We start from the raw sequence: 25,852 nt of genomic DNA, 5'->3' as shown, positions 1-25,852 counted from the left end.
AGTCCTACACGTAACAGCAAATTTCATGGTTGACGATGCAACAGGGTTGAGTACAATTAATAGTTCTGAAGCAGCCGTTGAATTCTGGGGTAGGCCCTGAACACATAATTAGATTATTAAAAATGGCCTGTCTTAGGCCGACTATTACTAAATTGAAATCCAATTATGGCTTTATGATTTTGCTGAAAAATATTTAGCTGTTTCGCTCGAGTCCTCGTGGAAGATCATTTCCTCTTCGTATCAGAGTTTGCACGTGTCACAATACATTTTCCAAACAAATCTGACCTCAATTATCTCAGAGTCAATCTTACATTAGATAAAATATATTTTAATGAGTGTTTTTATGTATAATATCATAATTGTGTCTCTCCATACTTGAGGAATTAAAAGATGACGATAGAGGACTTTGCAGAATATCTGTTTAATGAGAGGCATGCATATTTTAGAAATAACTAAATTGTGCCATCTTCATACACGGAAAGCCGTGGTGCTCAAATATGTGCCGGAGTGTGCTACGAGACAAACTTGGTTCGGCTTTCGGTAATTGGCATTGGAACTGTAATAAAGCAGTTGTTTGCAGAGAGATGGGCTCAGAAATTTCATGCACTCCTGCAGTGTGGATTTAAATGCTAAGTTAAATATTTATGAACCCGCGATTTTTATAATCGATCATTGTATGATTTATACGCCGTAATTATAATTAGGTTGAAAGAGATTTTAAAAAGCCAGTTTCCTGGTAGCCAAGGCCATTAAATAACGCTAAGCTGCCAAAACAAAAATTAAGTGGGAACCCAGCCACCAAGTTCTGAGCGCCTGTCCCCATATTCCGTGTACAATGAGGCACGGCACCTCACCAGCCGCCTCACCTAGGCAACGACTCCTGCATCGTCTGCTACCATTTTTCATGCCTTTATTTCCAATCTAGTTGAACATAAACAAGTAGAAAACTTCAGAGATCCAATGTATAACAAAAGGAAAAGGTGGAGGAGGTTGGAAAGGTTAATTAAAAATGTAATGATCCCATTTGCTGAGACAGCACTATTAATCATTTTGCAGCAGCGAGCATGTGACTTGCACACCACTTATAGGAGGCATCTAATTTTTTAAGGTACGGATGGGGGTGGTGGGCCACAGCGTGCGCATTATGGAAACGGAAGCTCTAAAGGGTGAGCTTGGGGTGAGTGAGTTCATCAGACTGAAGAATCACTTCCAAATTCACAGGTCTTCAGAATAGTTCAGTCACTGTGAACCCCAGAGAAAACTTGGGCATGGCTTGAGGTTTAAGGTAGCCATGTAAGGTATGAAAAAAACAGGCCGAGGAGGGAATCCATCATTGTGTAATACAATATGCCCGAAACAGTGTATGAATGACAAAATGGGCTCCAAAGAGCCGCCGTGTGCGTTTTAAATGTAATTTTTAGCACCCCAGCTGGAAAAGGCCAAGCTCTTGAAGGATCGATTACAAGGGTCACAACCTGTATGATCGGATTTGCCGTATGATACACGTGGATATCAGAAGATCAGACCGTATGTGTAAGCTTCCAGAAAAGCCTGCTCTACTCCTGTGAAGATCTTGGAGCTTTTGCCCATTTGTTTTATTTGCTAGAACAACACGTTAGAGGGATCCTATTAAAAGAAGAACAGTGGTTATGTTAACATGGTAATTAATCAAGTCGGAAAGAAAGAGGAAACCAGTTGTGAATTCAGTTCTGCAGCCCCAAAAAGAAAGGCAGAAAGATATCCGGAAATTGGCAAGCATTCATAAACAACATTCTCTCCCCGTGTCTTGTGAACCTTCTGCTTCATAAACCACATCTTCATGCAAGCCATGCAAATTTTAATATATTTACTGTTTTATTTCGCCTCATAATCTATAGAAATGGATTTCTAGTTGTTTCCATCTGTGTTTCATCCTGAATCATTTTGACTGGTTAGCTGGCTCCAGCATTTGCCAATAAGGGTGGCATTTTCTAAGTGTAAATAATGAGGGGCTATGGCCATGGTGATAGCCTCTTTGATTTGGGACAGTGTGAGGATTGTACTTGGGATAAAGGCAGTTCCTTGCTCCAAAGGAATTCAGAATGTGAAAGCTTCTTCCAGTGCATAAATCATGCCCGACACCTCCACATCTCCCTGTGTTGGAGGGGTCTTTCGCATTTGCTCTGCCTGTTGGTCAGGGTTGAGAAAGTTCCAAGGTCCTTGTACACTTTGGAGCAGCAAATAGCTGAGAGGCTAGTGCTTTGGAGTGCTAGGATTTCTTTTCACACCCTGTCCCTGATCGTCAAGTTGTATCCCAAATGCTTGGTGTTATAATCAGAAAAGGCATTTTTTATTAGAACCATCAAGTCAAAGAACCTTGAGGCTTGAAGGGACTGTAGATATACCCTCTCACAAATGGGGAAACTGAGGTCCCCTGGGAGAAAGATAACATATACAAAGACACTCAGATGATTGGACCACATTTAAAATCCCTGACTCCTAATTAATTGTTTTTGTTTTGTTCTTTTTTTTCCCCCCAGCAACACCTGACCCTTTTTATTCCCTGGGTTTGGGAGCTGGCTCTCCCGTTGCTATGTGGCAGGTTATACCGACAAATAGGAAATAAGTCACATCAGATGTGATCACAGCCAAAGAGCCTTAGAATGATGATAGAGAATAGCAATATGTAACCTACAAAGTAACAACATGGTTCTATCTAACTTTGAAAGGAAAAGCTGGTTCAATGGCTTTCTCCAGAAAACAGTGCTAGGCTGATGCTGGAGAGGAGCTCCTTAGCCTGCACAGCCCACACACATGCGTCCTCCCACAAGAAAAAGGATTTCTAGTAAACAGCCTTCATTCTGAGAATACTTCCCATTCAGGCAGCATCCCAGACATTCTACCAAGTTAAAGAATGAATAACAGCAGATGGAGGGAGAGATTAGAGATGGAGAGGAGGAGGGAAAGCAGCATTTTAGTGCTGAGCTCTAAAATGAGCTGTGGAGAGGATGGCACTCAGAGTTATGGCAAAGCTGTCCGGAAGCCTCCCCACGCAGGCGAGAAGGCGCGTGTGCCCAGACCATAAAACACAGGCGTATGCCTGCTCCTCAGTGCAGCGTGTGAGCTGATGGGGAACTGGGTGTGACTCAAGAGGACTAAACGGGAATCATTGTGTACATTTCTTCCTCTGCCCTCAGGTCATCAGCGTAGCATTTCTGAGCATGCACGGTGGGGGGTGGGGGCAGGGGGGGTGTCTATCAACTAGCCATGGGGGGGGATCAGTCTTCTCACCAAGTGAAACCCAACTCTCCTTTATGTGTCCTGCGATTTATGGAGTGTTTAACCAGGAAAAGAGGTGAAAGAGGGGTGCTAAGAGTTGCTTTCCATATTCTGTGCATGTGATACTTTTTATTTTAATAGGGTATATTTGAATCTGGGTTTTGTTTTGCTTTGGTTTATTTTTTTCTTTTTGCCAATCTTTTGCTTGAACATTTTCAAACATACAGAAAAGTGGAAAAAATGTTACAGTTGACCTATCTAGGTTCTATCAATAAATGAGAATGCAGTTGTTTTGTAAGTATTCATCTATCCATCCTTCTTTCCACCTATCAATTCATCTAAATTTTTTAAATGCAGATATCAATATACTTTCCTACACACTTCAGTATACCTATCATTAATCAGTTTTTAATATTTGTTTAGGCTTTTTTTTTCCTTTTCAGGGAAAATTTCTGTAAAATTTCTGTATATACAAGCTTTAAGTGTACCATTCTCTAGGTTTTGACGCAAACTTCTATCAAGATAGAAGCTACCATCACTCCAGAAAGTTTCCTGTCCCTTCTCAGCCAATCCTTACCTCTAGCCCCAACAAGCAACCATTCCTCTGTTTTTCATCATAAATTGTCTGCTCTAGAACTTCACATATATAAAATAATTGAATATGTACTTTTTTTCTTTTTTTAAAATTGTATTTTAGAGAGAGAACCTGCATGCATGAGCTGGGTGGGGGAGGGGCAGAGGTGTGAGAGGGAGAATCTTAAGCAGGCTCCATGCTCAACATGGAGTTTCACTTGGTGATGGATTCCGTGACCCTCGGATGGTGATCTGAACCGAAATCAAGAGACGCTCAACTTACTGAGCCACCCAGATGCCCCAGTATGCACGTTTCGTGGATGACTTTTTTTTTTTCTTCAACGTAGTAGTGTTGAGATGTATCCATGCTATGTGTGTAACAATAGTTCATCTGTTCTTCATTTCTGAGTGGTATTCCATTGTGCAAATAGACCACAGCCTGTTTAACCATTTTCCTATTGATGGATACATGAACTGATTTTCCAGTTTTGGGTTATTCTCAATATAGTGTTATATTCTTATACAAGTCTTTTTATGGATGTTTATTCTCATTTCTCTTGGATAAATATCTAGTAGTGGAAATGCTGGGTCATAAGGTAGTCATGGGTTTACTTTTATAAAAAAGCTGCCCAGGGGTACCTGGGTGGCCCAGTCGGTTGGGCATCCAACTTTGGCTCAAGTTGTGATCTCCACACTTTGTGGGTTCGAGCCCCGTGCTAGGCTCACTGCCATCAGCTCCCACTCCTCTTCGGATTCTCTGTCCCTCTCTCTCTCTACCCCTCCTCCCCACTGCTCACATGCTCTCTCTCTCAGGAATAAAAAAATAAACATTAAACAAACAAACAAAAAAAGCTGGGACACCTGGGTGGCTCAGTCGGTTAAGCGTCTGACTTCAGCTCAGGTTGAGATCTCAGGGTTTATGAATTCGAGTCCCACCTGGAGCTCTGTGCTGACAGCTCAGAGCCTGGAGCCTCCTTCAGATTCTGTGTCTCCCTCTCTCTCTCTGCCCCTACCCCACTAGCTCGCTTGCTCGCTCTCTCTCTCTCTCTCTCTCTCTCAAAAGTAAAAAAATATTTAAAAAAAAAACTATTTAGGAAAAAGCTGCCCAATATTTTCCCAAAGTGGTTGGACCATTTTACACTCTCACCAACAACATATGAGATTCCAGTAGCTCTACAACTTCGACAGTATTTGGGTTGTCAGACTGTAATTTTAACCACTGTGGTGGATGTGAAGCAAGTCTCATTGTGGCTTTCACTTGCATTTACTTCCTGCTAACTAATGATGTTGAACGCTTTTCATGTGCTTCTTGGCCGTTCCTTTGTTGTCTTTTGTGATGTGTCTGCTCAAATATTCGGCCCATTTTTCAATTGGTATTTTTTTATTACTATTATTGAGTTTTAGGTATTCTACATATATTTTAGGTACTGATCCATTGTCAGATATGTGTTTTGCAGATATTTCCTAGTCTGTGATTTGTCTATTCATTTTCTTCATTTATTATCAGTGTCTTTGGAGGAGCTGAAGTTTTCAATTTTGATGAAATCTAACTTACCAAATTCTCTTTCTTTTATGCTATGGCTTTCTGTGGTCCTCTTTAAGAAACCTTCACCTACTTCCAAGATTGTCTTATTTTCTTATAAAAACTTTGTGATTTTAGCTTTTAGGTTTAAGTCTGTGATCCATCTTGTATTAATTTGTACATATGTGGGTTTTGGTGATGTGGGGATTTTGTTGTCATTTTTTATACGGATTTTCAATTATCCTGGTACTGTTTGTTGAAGAGCACTTCTATGTTAGATGTTTTTTAGTGACTGTCAAAAATTAAATAACGGTAGATTTGTGGGTGTATTTCATCTGAGTTCTGTTTTATGTTCCATTGTTTGAGTTGTCTATGCCTATACTGTATCACACTGTCTTGATAAGTACAGCTTTGCGGTAAATCTTGAAGTCAGTATAAACTCCTTCAACTCTGTTCTTTTTCAAATTGCTTTGGCTATATTATGGCCCTTTGCATTTCCATATAAATTTTAGAATCCACTTGCCAATGTCAATGCATATTACGATTCAGGGATAACTGTTACCTCAATGATATTGTGTCTTCTCATCCATGAACATGGTATGTATTTCCATTTATTTAGGTCTTCCTTAATTTTCTCAGAAGTGCTTTTTAGTTTTTAATGTAGAGGTCTTGCATGTCTTTTGTTATTCCTTTTTAAGTGCCCTTTTTGAGTTCTCTTATAAGCAGAATTATGTTTTTAAATTTTCTTTCCTAAAATTTTGCTAATAGCTTACCAAAATGCAATTCATTATCATATAGTAAATGTTATCTCCTTTGACACTGATAAATACACTTACTGATTCTAGTAGTTGTTTATAAATTCTTTACAATTTTCCAAGTCATCTGCAAACAGAAATGTCTTCCTTTCCAATCTCTATCCCTTTTATTTCTTTTCTTTGCTTTATTGCAATGACTAGGGCCTCTAGGACAATGTTGACTACAGGTGGTAAGAATGAAATCCTTCATTAGTTCCTGACGTTTTTGGGGAAAAGTCAGTATTTCACTATTAAATATGATTTTACCTGTATGTTTTTCATAGGTGCCCTTTATCAGATTAAGAAGGTTCTCTGCTGTTCTTAGATTGCTGAGCATTTTTTATTATGGAAGGAGTGCTGAAATATGTTGAATGCTTTTGCTCTGTCCATTGAAAGATAATCAGGTTTTCTTCCTGTCTGTTAATATGGTAAATTACATTAACTTTTAAATATTAAATCAGCCTTGCATTTTGGGATAAACTCTAGTTGGTCATGGTTCCTTATCCTTTTAACATAGTGCTAAATGCTATTTACTAACCTTTTTGAATCTATGTTTATAAGGAATATTAGTCTGTAATTCTCTTCTTTTGTTTTCCTCATGTTCTGCTATTTGGGTAAGACTGGCCTCACATATCAAATTGAAAAAAGGGTCCTGGGAATATTCTGCGATTCAGAAACAAAAAGCAAATCACACACCGACCTGTGAGCTGGAAATCGATTCACTGTTGTTGTTGTTGTTTTGTTTGTTTGTTCTTTTTTTCTTTTGCCTCTCTGAATGTGCCAGGTTGTGCATTCTGAAATCTTTCACAGGTTCTGAAATAATGGTAAAGAGATGGTGTTCTGGCAAGGCTATATATCGAGGAAAACAGAATCAGCTGAAAGTGGGTTTGAGTCAGTTGCTAAATGAAGTCAAGTTTGCGCAATGGGTTTGGACATAGGATGATTCATTCTGTTCCCACTTTGTACAGAGCTTTTCCTTTGAAATATTGCTTTTCTTTTTGATAACATTAAGAGGAAAAATTAGTAGTTTATGTAGTTTTAACAACTTTGAAAAGGAAGCTAACATTATTATAATTAAGCAGACATACACTGGACCATTTTTTTTCTTTTAGTTTTCTTAAGATAACTAAACTGTGTGAGTTTGAGTTGTATGGCATAATGACTTGACTTATATATATTGTGAAAGTATTATCACAAGTGTAGTTAACATCCTTTACCTCACACAGAGACAAAAAAAAAGAAGAAGAATGCCTTTGTGTGTGTGATGAGAACTTTTAGGATTGACTTTCTTAGCAATTTTCAAATATAATATGGAGCATTGTTAACTATAGTCATCATGTTGCACATTACATGCTCAGTACTTATTTATCTTATAACTGGAAGTTTGTAGCTTTTGACTACCTTCACTCAGTTCTCCTTCCCCTGCCTCTGCTAACTACAAAGCTGATCTTTTTTTTTTTTTTCCATGAGTTTGGTTTTTTGTGTTTTTGTTTTGTTTTGTTTTGTTTTGTTTGGGGGGGGATTGGTTTAGATTCCACATAAAAGTGAGATTGTACTATATTTGCCTTTCTCTGTCTGACTTATTTTACTTAACATCCATGTTGTTGCACATAGCAGGATTCCCTTTCTTATAGCTGAATGTTATTCCATTGTGTGTATATATGCCATGCTTTCTTTACCCATTCGCCTGTTGACGGGCACTTAGGTTGTTTCCATGTCTTCCCTATTATAAATAATGTTGCAGGAGCGCCTCGGTGGCTCAGTCAGTTGAGCATCTGACTTCAGCTCAGGTCATGATCTCACGGTCTATGAGTTTGAGCCCCACGTTGGGCTCTTTGCTGACAGCTCAGAGCCTGGAGCCTGCTTCGGGTCCTGTGTCTCCTCTCTCTGCACGTCCCCTGCTCACACTCTGTCTGTCTGTCTCTCTCTCTCTCTCTCTCTCTCTCTCTATCTCAAAAATAAACATTAAAAAAAAATAATAATGTTGCAGTGAAAATGGGGGTTTAGGTATCTCTTTGACAGTGATTTTATTTCCTTCAGATTTATGCCTAGAAGTGGAATTGCTGTATCATACCGTTCTGTTTTTAATTTTTCAAGAGAACTCCACACTGTCTTTCATAGTGGCTGTACCAATTTATAGTCCTAGTACAATGCACAGGGTTCCCTTTTCTCCACATCCTCACCAGCATTTGTTTTTTCTTGCCTCTGTGTTAGCCATTTTAACAGGTGTGAGGAGATACTTCACTGTGGTTTTGATTTCCAGTTCCGTAATGATTAGTGATGTTGAGCACCTTTTCAAGTACCTCTTGGCCTTTGGAATATATTTTTTGGCAAAATGTCTTTTTAGGTTCTTTGCTCATTTCTAATGGAATTATTATTTTTTTTTGCTATTGGGTTGTAAGAGTTATTTATATATTTTGGACATTAACCCCTTATCAGATAAATGATCTGCAAATACGTCCTCCCATTTCATAGGCTGCCTCTTCATTGTGTTAATGGTTTGCGTTGCTGTGCGGAAGCTTTTTAGTTTGATGTCCTACTTGTTTATTTTTATGTTGTTCCTTCTATCATATCCAAAAATTCATTGCCAAGACCCCTGTCAAGGAGCTTTCTTCCAGGTCAATTTTTCTAAAACTTATGGATAATACAGGCTACTTTAAGAGAGGAATAAATGGTCCGGACCTCATGTGTTGCGTTTTATTATTTTTATTATAATTTTATTTGACACTCAGGAAGAAAGAACTATAAACTTTTATTTTTTTAATTTTACACAACTATAAAAACAGCACACATGTTAAATAGGAACAGAACTTTGAAAACAATGAAATGCTAAGTTAATAACATTAATTTGATGTAAGGGGTACTAGTTTTGTGGAAACTAAATTGGTTCTTACAATTGGAATATAGTTCTCTGTTTCAGCACGACTGCTTTGGAGGATAGCAGGCCTGGGTTCCTAGGTGTCATGTGATGACTTAATTGTTCTGCCATTTTCTTCCACTTGAACTTACATGAACCGTTTGTTCATATATCACTGGCTACGTCATTTCAGTATTAAGTACACCTCTGTGCCTCTATTCTTTTTAGCTAGAGATCACAAAGCACCATTCAATACCAAGGCAAGTGGAAATGCAGGTGGTAAAATTATGTACCAATTTCTAGCCTTAAGGGCCTAATCCAGAATACCCAGAATTTGGTCATATCAATTTATTTTAGATTATCACTAAGAATGCGTCATTTAGAAATCTCCTGTGCAACTCTAGACCTTTGAGAATATGAATCACTGTTGCTGCTGGGCCCAACAGCACGACGTTAAAAGTCTGAAAAGCGGAAAAGACTGGAAGTGTTACCGAGGCCTGTAGGCCCTGGTGATCCTGTCAGAGCACATGGTGAATATTTCATTTCTTAAGTCCTGAGGAGTTAGCATGTGAAAACAGGGGAGCCAGAGGGAAGCTGGTCTGGGAAGGTCAGGATGGAGAAAGTGCACCAGGTGCGCTTGCTAAACCAGGGATGTATGTGCAGCCGCTGGCTTCTTGTGCTGCTCGCCCGACATGGGCTGGATGTCTTGTTTATTGCCTTTCACATTAAATTTTTGGATTCAGGTGTCGTAGCAGAGACGTGAACCTGAGGCATAATAGGGTTCTGCCTGGTGGTGCCACGGTATCATTTTGTGATTTCGGACTTTTGCGCCCAGGGTTTTCTTAAAGCAAGACCCATCGTCAGTAAAACAGGAAGTGTTTTTCTTTCCCTGAAATGTTAGACTTGCCTTGTGTGCCGTGTCCCGGTTTACATTTAAAAAAAAAAAAAAATTGTAGTGAGAACGTTTACCATGAGATTTACCCTCTTAACACACTGACCCTCGTAACTGTGTAATACAGCACTGTCAACTGTAGGCATGAGGCCGCCCTGCAGATTTTTAGAACTTACTCATGTCTAAGACTTGATGCCCCTTGAATAACAACTCCCCGTTTCCCCCTCCTCCAGCCCCTGGCCACTACTGTCCTACTCTCTGTTTCTCTGAGCCTGAGTGTTTTCAAAACCTTGTAAGTGGAATCATGCAACGGTTGTCCTGCTGTGACTGGCTTATTTCACTTAGGACAATGTCCTCAGGGTTCATCCCTGTTGCCACCTAAGGCAGGATTTCCTTCTTTGTGTAAGGTTGAATAACATTCCGTGTGCCCTTTGGACGTGTACTAAATGCACCACTCTGTCTTTCAGACCCACCCAACCCAACGGACCCCTTGTCCTCTCTTATCAGTTCTCTAGCCTCTTGTAATTTCCCAAATGCCTTCATGGCTCCCATCAACTGGGGCACAAAGACAGTGAAGGGGGAACCCAAGCAGGGGCTGAATAAGGCCTGAGCAGGAACTTGCTGGAGGAGGGGCAGGGGGCAGGGCTCCCACAACCAGCTTCATTTCCTTTGTCTACTCATCTTTTGACTTTGTCCATTGGGCCTGGCCCTGCCAGTCCACCTGGCTACTGCAGTGGGCCTGGCCTCCCCCTTGCTCTCTGTCCAGGCCGCACCGTGGGCAGCTTGGCAGTGGACAGCTCTGTTTTCTCTGAGCATGAGCAGAAAGGGTTTGGGCAGAAGGCGACGTATGTTTTGTGAGATTCCTAAAGCCTATGTTTGTAAGCCCATTGAAATTCCATCCAGAATACTAGCTGAATTTTTCTAATCTGCAGCCTCAAGACCCGTAGATCCCACATTTTGTGTGTGGCAAGTTAAGTGGTAATTGAGGTTTGCAAATTTTCACGTAATTTGTTCTGGTTTTCTTCCAATGGCCTGTGAGCTAGAACTTAAATACAACCTCGTCGTAGCCGCTTCTTCCTGTTTAGGGAGCTGGCATAATATTTTGTCTTCTAGGCTCAAATAACCATGTAATTACTCTGTAATCATATAGTAATTAGCATGTACTATATGCATTTATTACATAATTATATTCCTGGAGGAATTGCATGGCAATTATACTTACATTCAGCATATCATTTTATATACTGCATAATGAACAAGTATATAATTTGTTGCTTTTTTCTTTTCTCCTAATTTCAGTTTTACCGACCAGGAGCTGGAAACTTATTCTCCTGTTGCCTTGTTTACACGTAGTCAGGCAGGTGCCTGAGCAACCTTCCCTCGTTTGGCCTCGCTCCGGACCGCCTAATTATGCATCTGAGGGAGCACTAGGGACTTGTGGGCTGCCCTGGGTCCCCAGCCTTTGCACACCTCCTATTTTCTCCTTGTCGTGAACTCATTACCTATTCGCTTCAAAACACAGAGTTGATCAGAGCTCGCCGCAGCGCCAGGGAAGAGGCCGGATCTCGGTGAAGACAGGCAGTGTGCGTGGCCAGGCGCCCGGCACTGCGATCACACCTGCCTTTCTCTCCTTTGCAGTGGAGCACGTTCCCAAAGGGAACAACTGCCTGGACGCCGCCAAGGCCTGTAACCTCGACGACACCTGTAAGAAGTACAGGTCCGCGTACATCACCCCGTGCACCACCAGCATGTCCAACGAGGTCTGCAACCGGCGCAAGTGCCACAAGGCCCTGCGGCAGTTCTTCGACAAGGTTCCGGCCAAGCACAGCTACGGAATGCTCTTCTGCTCCTGCCGGGACATCGCGTGCACGGAGCGGAGGCGGCAGACCATCGTGCCCGTGTGCTCCTACGAGGAGAGGGAGAAACCCAACTGCCTGACTTTGCAGGACTCGTGCAAGACGAATTACATCTGCAGGTAAGCGGGCTCCGGCAGCCGGGTGATTAACGAGCCGGCGAGGAGAACCTTTGTGGCGGCTTCAGTGGCCAAGCTCCCGTTTTCTGAGTTTCAGAAACGGGAGGGGGGATGGGTGAGGCTGAGGGGAAGGCAGGCGGTGGACCGGATTGGCCAGAAACTGACCTCTGCGTTGACACAGGGTTTTTCAGAAGCTGGTCAGGAAGGTTCCTCTCATTAACCTGGGGAAAGCTTTGAGAGGTGCTTAGTAAGCACAGAGGGTCACCTGAGGCCAGGTGACTTAAAGGCTTGTGCTGTCTCAGCAAAGCTCTGAGCTGCTTCCAAGGATCTTAACGGGTTAATTGGGTCAGGGGAGGGGTGGGCTGCAGATATGGGGGCTCTTGACTGTCAAGGTCTGAAATCTGGGAGAGACCAGTGAGAGGCACGGTGTCCAGCCCTGAAGAGAACTTCCAGAATGCCTGGGTCTGTTCTGGGCCGTGTGTCCTCCCTGCAGCTAAGAAAAGTGGGCACCCTCTTGTTTGGTCATGCTTCTGGATCTCAACCCGCATCAGAACCCTCTGCTAAGCCCTGCCTTTTTGCTGAAAACAGTACCTCCTTTTCCTTTTTGGCCACATCGTTCATTTATTTTAATGTCTGAAGGAATCCACGAACACATTCTCCGTGTTAAAAAAAAAAATAACAAGGAATAAAGAATTAGGTAGCTGCCCCCTCCCCTCTGCTCCCACTTGCCCTCAGCCGCCACGGTCAACAATTTGATGTGTGTCCTTCTAGAACTTAGGGTTGCATTCAGTTGCTGATGGATGCAGGCAGCTTTTGATAAGCAGAGACCCGAGTCTTTGCAGCCTGAGGCGATGATAGTGTTGCGTTCAGACGTGCAGGCTGGATCCCGGGCTGGAGGTGCGGACGGGGCGTCATTTTGACGACAGGTGCACTGTATCCCCAGGGTAGAGCCAGGAGCCTCCAAACACCATCTCTGACAAAATCCTGTGCACTCAACAAATGTTCACAGGTGGGCAAGGAGATGAGAGTGTGACTGTGTACTTGTTTTCTCATAGGCTCCCCATTTCTAAAGAGCAGAGAGCAACGGTGGAGGGGGGGGATGTCATATTTTGAAGATACTGGTGAGCTGAGTTTCTGGCCAGTTTTATTCTGATAGAATGACAGCCCATTCTTCGCTTAAACTAGTTCCAATAGTGACCAAAGACAATTAAAAATCCTCATGATCTGCAGGATTCCTCCCATGCTGAAGGTTTTTCTGGAAGTAATGTCCTTCCCCTTGTTGTTGTTATTGTTGGGAGCAGGTGATTTGCCGTGTGGGGAAGAATGTAGATGACCCTTTGTGCCCTGGGATGAGCCAGGTGCTCCCACAATGCACTTCTCCAAGGACTCTCTCACTCTGAGGCCTCAGCTCCCCTGAGATTTTTTTTTAATTTTTTTTAACGTTTATTTATTTTTGAGACAGAGAGAGACAGAGCATGAACGGGGGAGGGGCAGAGAGAGAGGGAGACACAGAATCGGAAACAGGCTCCAGGCTCTGAGCCATCAGCCCAGAGCCCGACGCGGGGCTCGAACTCATGGACCTCGAGATCATAACCTGAGCTGAAGTCAGCCGCTTAACCGACTGAGCCACCCAGGCGCCCCTCCCCTGAGATTTTCTTAGCTATCGGCTAGAAGCAGGGACACAGCTTGCTAGAAGGAAGGGGCAGAGCCTGTGTCCAGCCGTAACCTGGGGAAGCTGGTCAGCCAGGGAGTAGAAGACCTCCCTGGGGGAGATGAATGTAGCTGAGGAGCAAGGCACAGGGGAGAAGCTGTAAGAGCCGGTTGGGAGAGAGCAGAGATTCATTTTTTTTAAGTTTATTTATTTATTTTGAGAGAGAGAGAGAAAGAGGGATGTGAGTGGGGGAGAGTCAGATCGAGAGAGAGAAAAAGCAGGCATGTCAGCATGGAGCCTGACGTGGGGCTCGAACCCAGAACTGTGAGATCATGACCTGAGCTGAAACCAAGAGTTGGACTCTTAACCGACTGAGCCACCCAGGCGCCCCAGGAGCAGAGATTCTGAACTGCCCTCCTGCGAAGACTCCCGGATCTGAAACTCAAGTTCCTGTGCCCCCTTTAGTCTTCAAACAGAAGAGATCCCTCTTCTGGGTACCGGACTTGGCTGAAAGCCAGCCAGCTACAGCTCCTCCCTGTCTCTACGGTAGATGTTACTGGTGTTCTCTGATGGGTCCAAGCCAGGTGGCCTCAAGACAGGAAGCTGTATGGGGAGGGCACGGAGCTGTGGGCGAGCCCAGCGAGCCGTGGCCGGGAGGTGGGAGAGGCGGGTGATGATGGAGACTTCCCTTATCATTGTGAGGTTTGTCTCGCAAGCTCCGCAGGAGACCTCTCCGCAGCCTCCTCCTGCACAGGCTGAGAGCCCATCCTGAGCCCATTGCCTGGCCTGCTCTTCTCAATGTAGAGAATCCTTGGAGAGCTGGTGTGAATTACCCAAGTGGGATTGCTTTTCTGCTGAGCTGTAGTGAGAAATAGCTGGAAATTTGGGAACTTGGGGCGTTCTGGGGGAGATGGCAGAAGGAACGTGCAGAGAGCAGGGGGCTCAGACTGATCTACTGAGAAAGTTCCAGGAATTATTTGTGTTTTGAGACAACCTCAGCAGCAGAGAGTGGCCTCAGCGGAACGGGGCAGAAATGTACGGGGGGGGAACAGCGGGGACAGTCCTGCCTAACAACTGACGGTGCCCGGTCACACCAAGGTGGGGGGTGCAGTGACCGCGGCTGCCGTGCAGTGGGGTGGTGGCCTGAATAACTGGAAGGCTGTTTGGAAATCCAGATGCCGGATGACCCAGGGGCCCTACCAAGTGAAATTTGTCTCAGTGGGAACTGATGGGCTTTGTAGCCTGTCTTGAGTCTTCCCTGGGAAGGTGAATCAGCAACTTCCCCGGTGGTACCCATCGCTAAGTTATTTAGCCTATAATTTCTTTCCAGAGCCTCGACTTCTTACTGAGGATTTCCTCCTCCCTGTCAGATGTGGTAAATGTAATTTAAGCTGCTGGGGAAACTAGGGGTGTTTTCTTTCATCAGATTTTATTAATCTTGTCTTTAATTTATGCCTTCTTTCGGTCTCTCCTCCGTCCATCCTGATGAGGCCCTTGTAGTTACTACTGCCCAGAGCAGCTGCTGGTACTCCCGGGAGCTGGGGCTGCCTCGGGGTTTCGCGTTACAGGTACCCTGACCCTTACCCACTCAGAGAGAGGGAGGCACCGCGGATAGGATGACTTAAGACCTCCTTGAAGTATTCCCAGAGGAAAGGGACAGCAAGAGGAGACATTGCTTCCTAAAAACAGTTTTCTTTGAAAGCTCACACTTTTCAAATGCTCTGTTTGCATCTCTACATCGGCGGCTGTCAGAGCTGCTCCGGATCATTAAAACTCCCCTGCACTTAAGAGTTTCCAACTCGAGGCACACGGGCTCCTTCCGCCCGGGTCCAGCGGTGCCTCTGCACAAAACCTGTCTCTCTCCTGCCCTGTGCCTTCAAACAGACGAGTTGCAACTTGAGCCTTCCCTTTTGACTCTTTTCTTTTTTTTCCTTTCCCTTTTAGAGAAGCTGACCGGTTCCTTTCCTCTTGGGGTGGTTGGGGCCTCCAAGCTTGTCTACAGAAAAGCAAACGCAGAGGTATTATGAGGAGGGCGTGATGAAAGTTAAAAGGCTCACCTTCTTCCCCTGAAGCACATTGCCTCCCTTGCCAGTGGACCCTCTGATTCCTTTCCTTGGTACCTGGAAAGCCAGGAAAAGAGGGAGCTTAAGGCCACTGAGCAGCTCACCGCCTGTGGCTCTCAGTGCTGCCTCATGGTGTTGCTGTTGAGAACGACCTGGAGGAGGCTGGGTGCTTTGGTGGCTGTGCCCTTCTTGGGCCATTCTGCACAAGCCATAAAGGTGCTGCATCCTGGGGCACCAGGGGAACTCTGTTCCTACTCACTATATAACCAGTTTCCCAAAGCATTGACATTGTGCCCTGGGGGTGGGGCCCTAACAGGTTCCAGCCGGAGCCAGCCCACCGAGTCAAACACGTTGTATCTGAGACTTTTCGCTTTACCGGAAGTACGTTTGGAAGTGAATGTTGCATTCCTTCTTTCCTTCCTCCCTCCCTTCCTCCCTCCCTTCCTCCTTTCCTCCTTGGCTGTGAGATCTAGTACCGTTGTCTGTAGGCACAGTGTGCTATAGCAGATCTCTAAAACTCATTCATCTCGTGTAACTGAAATTTATACGTACTGATTAGCGGCACCCTGCTCCCCGCCCCCCATCTCTCAGCACCCATAATTCTCTTCTTTGCTTCCATGAGTTTGATGACTTTAGATACCTCGTATAAGAGATATCATGCAGTATGTGTCCTTCTGTGACTGGCTTATTTCGCTTAGCATAAATTCCTCCAGGTTCATCTATGTTGTCATGCATTGTGGAAGTTCCTTCTTTTTAAGGTGAAATAGTGGTTGGTCAAGGATATCTCATTCCTTCTAGAAAGATTCTGATAATGCTGAAGCTCAGAAGAGAGGGTATCAGGGCCTCTGAGCCCTCTGATCCCAAGGATTTCTTGGGGCCCGGCAGGAGATCTGTTCACTCCCCTGGCACCCTGGCTCTGTGCCCCCATAGTTTCCAGGAGAGGTGGCTTTGATCAAGTCACCAGGTATATGGTTCTGTCTTTCCCCAGGGACTGAGGATTCTATAATTGTGTCCTGGAGGCCTGGTTTTTGTTTTGTTTGTTTTTAGCAGAACCAGGAAGGCCTCTCAGGTACAGTTCCAGAGGAACAGCATAGGTAATTTTCAAAATACTGCCCTAGCCAGCACCACTTTTTCACCCTGGGGCTGACTGTGTTATACTTCGAGGAGATGTGTTGTTGTTAATCTATTAACTGGACAACCGGAGAACACATCACAAAACCACACGGCAGATTTCTGCTCCAGTAGCTTACTTGGGCTGACAGTGTTAGTGCACCTTTAAAAGGTGAGGAGTGTTTCATTTGCCTGGAATCAGATCTCCTTCCCACCACACACTGTGGTTCTCAGAAATCAAGGACATCCTCCACTGCTTCGGCTGCATTCCCGAGTTGAAAACTGGATTCTGTATTACTGTATCTGGGCTTGTCTTGACATGCGGCAAGCACAGAAGAAAATGGCTCAAAGGATAATTAATGCCTAAAACTAGATGGGTAGATTAATTTGGTACTTAATTTTACTTTACGCTGATTCATTCACAAATGGAAATCAGCAATTAGACAATGCAAACTTTTGAACCATGGAAAGAAAGGTTCGGGAATATGAGAAAATACAAGTAAAACATTTTCCAGTTCATTTGAGCAGTTTTTACTTCAAATGATTACATGGGTATCTTTAGCAATGCATTCGGAGTGCCGAACGGCTAGGTTTTTAATGCGCCCCCACCTGCTCGAGCAGCCTGCCGCCCAGCCTGTGTGCTGGGAGCCCCCTGGACCCTTGACGGGGAGCTCCTGTGTGCAGGCGGCAGATTGATCAGGATCCTGAGAAGAGCAAGGATGTCCTCCAAAATCCGCTGCCACATTCTTTGACCCCAGCTTCCTGTTGGGTCTTCCAGGCCCCCACCCCCAGCCTGTGCACTGAGGAAGCCAGTGGCCGTTTAGCACCAGCTAAGCCTTATCCGGGCCTCACCATCGTCTGGGCTCAGAGGGGCAGCCCGAGCTGTGAATCAGGCGAGAGCCTGCTACAACTTGCTCTATCTTGTCACCTCGTATCTCTTTCCTTATCTCTCTTTTGGCAGAGGCCGGTGTGGAGCCATTTGTCTGCCACTGCTGGAGCCTGTCGCTAAAAAATGCCTGTCTAGATTTACATCCCATTCTCTGTCTCTCCAGCCAGCCCCTTCCCTGTGCCTGCCCAAAGCTCGGAGTCCCTGCTTCAGTTCCTTTGCTCTTCCTCCACCTGCCCACGTCCTCACCAGACTCACTTCTGCCATTCTTGGCCCCGAGACAGAAAGAATCACAGACTCCTTTCTTTATATTTGCACATTCTGTCAGTTCTTAGATACATGTGGACACATGGAGTCTTGGCATCAGAACCGTCTTTTACCATCTTTGGATTCGTGAAAGTGAGTAGAAGAGGGATGGAATGCAGTCTGCCCAGGAAGCCCAAAGAAAGAGCCCCCTATTTCTTTGGGGAAGGAGGTGTCATCGCGGAGGGTCTCGGGAGCCAAGGGCATCATGGGAGAGAAGCAGGGAAAGTCGAGCAGAAGGAAGGCCCTGGGTTTGGGGATGATATAGTGGTAGAGGTGGGAGGTATGGGCCTGGAGACTCTCCTGGAGGGAGAAAAATCAGTGTGATATAAAGGCAAGGGGTTGGGAACCTCCAGTGCCATGTTGAAGTATTGACTTTGTCCATCGAAGCTTTATGAGGGGAGAGAAGCATAGGCAGCTGAGCCTCAAAGGGCTTCTGGGTTGTAGGGTGGAGGAGAATCAGCTTGGGAAGAGTCCAGGGAGCAGGTGGGAGATTCCTGTGGTGGACTGGAGGAGAGGTGACCAGGAGAACAGAATGATAGTTGGAAAACTTGAGGCACCATGGAAGGGAGGACTTGAGGATTTGCTGAGCACCTGGCATAGACGGAGGCTAACGTGGGTCTCTGCAACCTGGTGGCCTGGCAGATGATGGTGTTAGTAGCCAGGATGGGGAACAGAAGAAGGAGGGATGGACTTGTCTCTTGGGTTAGAGGTGGGGGAAGAGGAGCGTGAATGGTTTGGGCCATGCTGTGTTTGACGCTTTCATGACTCTTTCGGTCCATGAGAGAAACCTAACTTAAGCTTCTAGGGCATTAACTCATAGGACTGGGAAGGCAGGGTCATTGAACACGACCAGAACGGAGGGCACCATGTCACTAGCACTGCACTGTTACCTCGCTGCTCCCTCGGCCTGCATTTTTCTCCTGTCCTGTTTCTCCACGAGTGCTGCCACCCATGCACATATCCATGCACATATCCTATAATCTCATAAAGCCAGACAGATGCTTCCCCACTGCAACCTGTTAGAAAAATTCCATATAAGGACTTTGATTGGCCTTGGTTGTGGCATGTGCCCATCCCTGGCCCAGCCACTGAGGTGAGAGGGGATGTATACTTTGACCCGCTGGAAGCCACGGTCAGCAGAGTCCACTACTAGAGGCAGGGAAGGAGTGCTAAGCTCAGAAGAAACCAGATGGGGTCTGCAGTGCACAAGGATGTCTGTGTTCTGCATGGGGATGAAAGGTTCCTACAGCCAGGCGCTTAGAGGTAAAGGCACAGTCCTTTCAGTGGCCCCAAAGTCCTACAGGAACTGTCCCTTTGCCCTTGTCTTTCTGGCCTCTTCTCCAGCCATCCTGTCTTGGATGTCTCTGCTTCCTCGAATGCACCAGGCAGGTCCCGCCCCTAGACCTTTGTTCTAGCTGTTCCCTCTGCTATAACCACTCTTTCTCCAGATGCTTCTAAACTCCCACACCTCCAACTCTCCTTAAATCTCATTTTAATGAGGCTCGCACCACCTCCTATTTAATGCTGTGTGTCCCCTGCACATTCCCAACCTTATTTTGCTCTCCTTTTTCAAAGCACTGATCACCTTCTAACACATTATGCAGTTTACTTATTTGTTTTGATTATTGTTTTCCTCTTCACTGGGATATAAGTTCCACAGTTAGGATAGATCTATGATACATCCTAAGTGCCCAAAACTGTGCCCAGGAAAATACCCTGTTCTTACTAAATGTTTGCTGGATAGGTAAATGAATGGATACATTTAAAACATGACTGGGTCTCAGACAAGGGGCTAGGAGTAGATTTTAGAATGATCAACACAGAGGTTGTTGAAGATATATCATAGGATTTATTTCCCAGGGAAAGGCGGTGAAAAGAGAAATAGACCGAAGACTGAATCTTACGAACACCAGGTTTATGGTAAACATGTCTAAAGAGGCCTTATAGAGATTAGAAGCTAGAGAGTTGGAAAACCAAGCAAAGTCCTCTGCAAATCTGAGGGAAAACAGAATTTTAGGAAGAAAAGTGTGGTGAGCATGGGTGTCAGTCACTTGGAGGCAAAAGGAGTAGAACTCAGAGTAACACTGGTTTGAACACAGGAAATCTGTCCATCCACCCAACCACTGTTTGTCCATCCATCCATCCATCCATCCATCCATCCATCCATCCAACTGGCCAGCAGTTATTGTGCCGGGAGTGAAAACCCAGCTTCTCACCTATAGTGCAGCAAGGAAGGCAGGCACACATCCAGTCATTACAGGCTGGCGTGGTAGTCTGCGGCCAGGAAGATACCAAGTGCTACGGGAGAACAGAGTGAGAACAAAGGTGAGAACAGCTCACTCAGAGTGGTGGGTCAGTACAGCTTCCTAGAGGAGCTGCCATCTGGGCTGGAAGGATGTGCAGCCTGGGAGAGAGACGCGTGGCACTGATGGGACAGGGGCCCGGGCCTGTGGGTGTGAGGAAGGTGCGATGTAAGCGACAACCCAGTCACCGCGCTTTGATGATAAGCAGCGCTGAGAACGCTGCGTAAGTGTGGTCTCTAATCTGCCCAGCTGCCTTGCGGGGGGGGACAGCCCATGGAGCAATGAGCCCAGGGATGGCCCAGCTCCTGCATGGAGGAGGAGGGGGTCAACCGGGTCTTGCTAACTCAAAAACCTGGTTTCCGTCATTTTTTTCCAAATGATTGTCTTTCGTGACAAGAATACAATGTTCTCACACTGTTCAGCCTTACTGCCTTTAGTTCCAGACAAGCAGAATGATAATTCCGGCCAGCCTCTGAATCTAGACACTCTTCATGGCTCAGTAACTAAGACAGCACCAATTTTAAAGACAGTTTTAGCAGACAGTGAGGACATAATGTCCGTCAGAACCCCCTAGCATCATTTAAAGAAAAATCTACTCAGGTAATACATGCTCATTAAGCTCTTACTTTATCTAATTTCCTTTTGAGCACTCATTGCTTATTACAGGGAGCTTTCTCTGTGACAGCTTACTGATGACAAGAGTTGTTTCTACAGGTAGGAGAAAAATCCTCTTGCACCACACTGGTTTATTCTGTTGTTGTTGTTGTTGTTGTTGTTGTTGTTGTTGTTAACTCAATCATGCACTCAGGGCACATTTATTGAGCACAGTCTGTTTGGCCTCGAGGGTCTCGATGTGTGAGTCATGTGCCTGTCACCCAGTAGCTCCCGCTTAACCTGGTCATACTCCATAAGTCCCTGCCAAACTGTCATGGGAGTTCAGAGTCCTCCACCCTCACCTACCCCAAGGTGGCAGAAATCAGGGACCTGGCTGTGTACCTCACGGGAGATGAATTCTTTGCTGTCACAGAGTGACAGCGAGCTCTAAATAATCCATGGTTATGTCACCAGGTTGGGGTCACCCAGGTGTCTGCCTTCCTACCTTCTCCCTGCCCTGTGGCCGTGTCATTAATCAGAGGAAAATCTCCATCTTGTGAAAAGCGTCGTGACCGCAGCACTGGTAACAATGGTGGTGGACGAGAGACGTGGAGTCCTTCTCGGAAGTGCTGAAGTCGGGATGGGTGGGAAGGCCCTAGAGGTCAGCTGCTGGCAGCTGAGAGGAGCCCCAAACGATCCCCTCTGCTGCTTTGTGCGGCTTGTTCCTCTTCAAAGGGGACCCTCCTGTTCTGCCCAGCAGCCATTTCACATACTAAACCCGTGAAGTTCACAGGCAAGCAAACTGCCTTTCTCCTCGAGCCCACCTAAAGCCAACCACACAGATTTTACGATCTCTTTCTTTTTTAACTCCAAAGGAAAGGGTTGCTTCCATTTCATACAGCTCTTTTTGCAAACAGTTTTATCCAGTGAGCAAAGAATGGGAAAGGGGAGACCTCAGTGTTCCCGGGGGGCTACCCTCTCATCCAGACCAATAAGTTTTTGGGGTCCAAGGGCATCCTATGCTGACCAGCATGCTGGCCCCATAAGCTGAGGCTGTTACCTCTCTGTCCTTGCCGTCCACAGGAGACAAGGTTTCTGTTAGTCACGCACAGTTTGCACTTGACAGAAGTACCCACGGTCCATGACCCAGAGCAGTCTCATTTCTGCGTGAGGAAATCTGCTTCCTCGTTTGCGGGGGAGCTATAGTGTATGACTCGCGCCTGGGTCTCATAGCCCGGCTTGCAGCCCTGCTCCGCCCAGGAGACCCCAGACCCCCACTCAGGCATCACCCCAAGTTAGGTATCCCACAGTCACATTGGCATTTACATTTCTATGGGGTATTTCCAACTCAGTGAATGGGAAATCGCTCTGTAATTTCCAAAAGCAATTAATTAGGCAGAAAATTTTGCATCCAAGAAAAACAAGAATTGAAAAGAACCATCAGTGTGAAAAGTTGCACACCAGGCTGGAGTTGGGCCTTCCCCCCCCCCCCCCGCCTTTCCCAGTGGTTGTCAGTGTTGTTGGTGAGTGAGGTGGACCTAGGCGGGCGTCCTGGTTCTTCTAGGGCATGGGCAGCTGGTATCTATGCCAATGAATCAGCAGTTGGGGGTGCCTGCCCCCCAACACAGCAAACACTCAACAAGTATGTCCCTTGCTCTTTCCGTAAGTTGTTATCATAGAGGACCAAAAAAAGAAAAAAAAAAAAAAAGCTGGAAACCCAGATATAACATTCCCTTCCCCCCAGTAGCATGCAGAGACCTTTAAAGGAGGACTGGTGGGTGGAGGGGGTAGATTCTTACTGCTTTACACTTGTATGCACCCACGACATTAAGCGGCATGTGGAAATGCCAAGGCGAGGCCGTATTGCCAAGCTTTCCACATCACCGTCTCTCCAGTGTGTCACCGTCAGGGAAAAGCACGGGGGCAGAGGCGGGGGTGGACGGAGTCCAGAGGTGTTTGGAGCGTGTGTCATCCCAAGAACGTTCCTGTCGAGAATAGACAATTATTGACATACAAAGATACGCAGTGAGACACGGGCGGAGGTGGCCACGAGACTGTTGGGCCTCAAGTGCTGGATTCACTATTGTTGCAATTGAATAGGCAGTGGGGGGACCCCTGGCAGCCTCCAGGGGCACGTGCTACTTCAGTGACCCAGAGTCACTGTGGATAAAGGGTTCTTAGAGGTGCTTGCGTCTGAGTCAGTGATGTGAGCGATCCAGCAAAGGGCAGTGACTGACTCAGTGCCACTGAGACCGATCCCTCCTGTCCCCTGGGTGGTTCTGTGCTGTGAATCATCCTGTCAGCCCATTAGGAAGCAAGCCACGACTGGGGGCAGAGTGGCTCGTTATTCAGGAGCCCAGAATCTGCAGAGCCGGGGACAGGATGACAGGAATGTGTGGATGGCAGTGACGGTGATGAAGGTGATGACGAGGAGGGCAGCGTTTGTGTGGCATTTGCCGTGTCCCGAACACGGTGCTGAGCGCTTCGCCGCAACCCCCGAAACGGGGCTGTCGCCGTCCCCTGCCCCCCTGTCACAGATGAGGAGTTCACACAGTGGTGTCCCTGGAACGAAAGCCCAGAGGGGGCCGCCTGCTTCTGTCACAACCTGTGTGCCCCTTGCAAACCGCTCACATACTTTTCCGAAGACGCTCCGTGAGTGTGGAGTCGAGTTATTCCATTTGAAACAAAAATTTTAAACAAGAGATCTTTGCGTCTTGTCAGGAGAGGCCTTACGTGCCCCTCACCAAACATTTTTCACTTCTCGTTAAAACAGTGCTTTTCGTGGGGCGCCTGGGTGACTCAGTCAGTTAAGTGTCTGACTTTGGCTCAGGTCATGATCTCACGGTTCATGGGTTTGAGCCCCGCGTCGGGCTCTGTGCTGACAGCTCTGAGCTTGGAACCTGCTTGTCTCTCTCTCTCTCCCTGCCCCTCCCCCGCTTGCTCAGGCTCTCTCTCTCTCTCTCTCTCTCTCTGTCTCTTTCTCTCTCTCAAAAATGACTAAATATTTTAAAATTTTTAAAAATAACAGTGGTTTTCAAACGTTTTGGTTTCAGGACTCCTTTACACTCTTTTTTAAATTTTTTTTTTCAACTTTTATTTATTTTTGGGACAGAGAGAGACAGAGCATGAACGGGGGAGGGGCAGAGAGAGAGGGAGACACAGAATCGGAAACAGGCTCCAGGCTCTGAGCCATCAGCCCAGAGCCTGACGCGGGGCTCGAACCCACGGACCGCGAGATCGTGACCTGGCTGAAGTCGGACGCTTAACCGCCTGTGCCACCCAGGCGCCCCAAGACTCCTTTACACTCTTAAAATGACTGAGACTCCCAGGGGGCTTTGTATGTGTGGGATAAAATCTATTGACACTATATTGAGAATCAAAGGTGAAGAAAGGTTTACATATTTATTACTTCATTTAAAAATGACACGAAGAGGGGCGCCTGGGTGGCGCAGTCGGTTAAGCGTCCGACTTCAGCCAGGTCACGATCTCGCCGTTCGTGGGTTCGAGCCCCGCGTCGGGCTCTGGGCTGATGGCTCAGAGCCTGGAGCCTGTTTCCGATTCTGTGTCTCCCTCTCTCTCTGCCCCTCCCCCGTTCATGCTCTGTCTCTCTCTGTCCCAAAAATAAATAAACGTTGAAAAAAAAATTAAAAAAAAAAAAATGACACGAAGAAAAAAGATAACACCAAGAAGCCCTGTTCCCTGTTACCATAAATAAGAGAACAGATTTTTATTTAAAAAAAAAATCACTGGGGCGCCTGGGTGGCGCAGTCGGTTAAGCGTCCGACTTCAGCCAGGTCACGATCTCATGGTCCGTGAGTTCGAGCCCCGCGTCAGGCTCTGGGCTGATGGCTCAGAGCCTGGAGCCTGTTTCCGATTCTGTGTCTCCCTCTCTCTCTGCCCTTCCCCCATTCATGCTCTGTTTCTCTCTGTCCGAAAAATAAAATAAACGTTGAAAAAAAAATTAAAAAAAAAAATCACTGTATTTCCAAAACAAAACAACTTAGGGAGAAGTATGGCCCTGTTTTACACTTTTACCATCTAGTGTCTGGCCTCAGGACACCCGGAGCCTTATACCTTCTATCTGCTCAGGCATTCACTCTTTTGCGGCATCCCACGTCATGGGGCTTCTGGAAGAACAGGGCACTCTCGTGAGAACACGGGAGAGAGAAAGGGAAATAAGAACTTAGCATGGGAAGGAAAACAGCTTTGACCTCACGGACCCTAAGAGGCTCTCTGAGATGGCCAGGTTCCCTAGACCTCATGCTGACAGCTGCCACAACAGAAGGACCAGAATAATCTTGGGCTAGATGGGTGTGTGTGTGTGTGTGTGTGTGTGTGTGTGTGTGCGCGCGCGCGCGTGCGCGCAAACATTCCTGCCGCACCCTTGAACTAAGACACCCTGAGTGTGTGACAGCCCGTGCCCAGCCCATTCACCTCCAGCAGGTCAGCATGGTGAGGCCGGGCTGGGTAGGAGCCGGGTGCCAGAGCTCTTGCAGAACGGCTGCAGAACGGCCGAGAGCTTCCGGTCAGCCGTCACTCTGGGGCCGTGTGGCAGGCTGGTGCACGGGGCCCAGCTTGGTTTCTTGCTCCGAGAGTTGCCCTTCTGACAGGCAGCACCTTCACGGACAGCCCTTCCTTCCCCGTTCTAGCATGCCAGAGGGGTTCAGTGTCACGTTCGGCTCAGGCAGGCAGAACTCTGGGCAAAATCTGTCTGTGTCCAGAAAGACTCACTGGCACTTTTCTCCTACGTAAGAGCTCGTATCACAGGTAAACTTCTGCTCCTTGGAATGCTGGGTGGGGTGGTACACCTTGATGTGAGCCATCTCAGGGGATCATTTGCCATGGTGAGAGCTGATGGATTATAATGACGTTGGACCAGGGGTAACCCTTAGAGTTACAAATGTCAGGAACCTGGAGGTCGGAGGTTTTTTTGGTGAGCACTCAGCAGTTGAAATTCCTGCTTGGAGAATTAGCTGGCTCCATCTGACAGCTTTGAACTTCTTTGGCTGGACGTCTGGGGGAGAGGGAATGCCCTCTCTCCAAGAATATTCACTCCAGCAAAGGATCTTGA

General features: G+C 46.3%; 1 protein-coding gene across 2 annotated transcripts in view; it reads left to right on the top strand.

Annotated features, from left to right (window-relative positions):
- GFRA1 (GDNF family receptor alpha 1) overlaps positions 1–25,852 on the top strand; it is a 214,722-nt gene that overhangs the window by 137,515 nt on the left and 51,355 nt on the right. For both annotated transcript variants that reach the window (XM_040486568.1, XM_040486567.1), the window contains one exon: positions 11,535–11,871. In XM_040486568.1, the coding sequence (XP_040342502.1) occupies positions 11,535–11,871 (337 nt within the window). The remainder of the gene's footprint in view (positions 1–11,534; positions 11,872–25,852) is intronic.

Source organism: Herpailurus yagouaroundi, unplaced genomic scaffold (genome assembly GCF_014898765.1).
Source record: "Herpailurus yagouaroundi ecotype Mexico unplaced genomic scaffold, PumYag 163, whole genome shotgun sequence".
Taxonomy (NCBI): Eukaryota; Metazoa; Chordata; class Mammalia; order Carnivora; family Felidae; genus Herpailurus; species Herpailurus yagouaroundi.
Note: the sequence above shows the minus strand (reverse complement) of the source record. Positions and strands in the feature narration are given on the sequence as shown.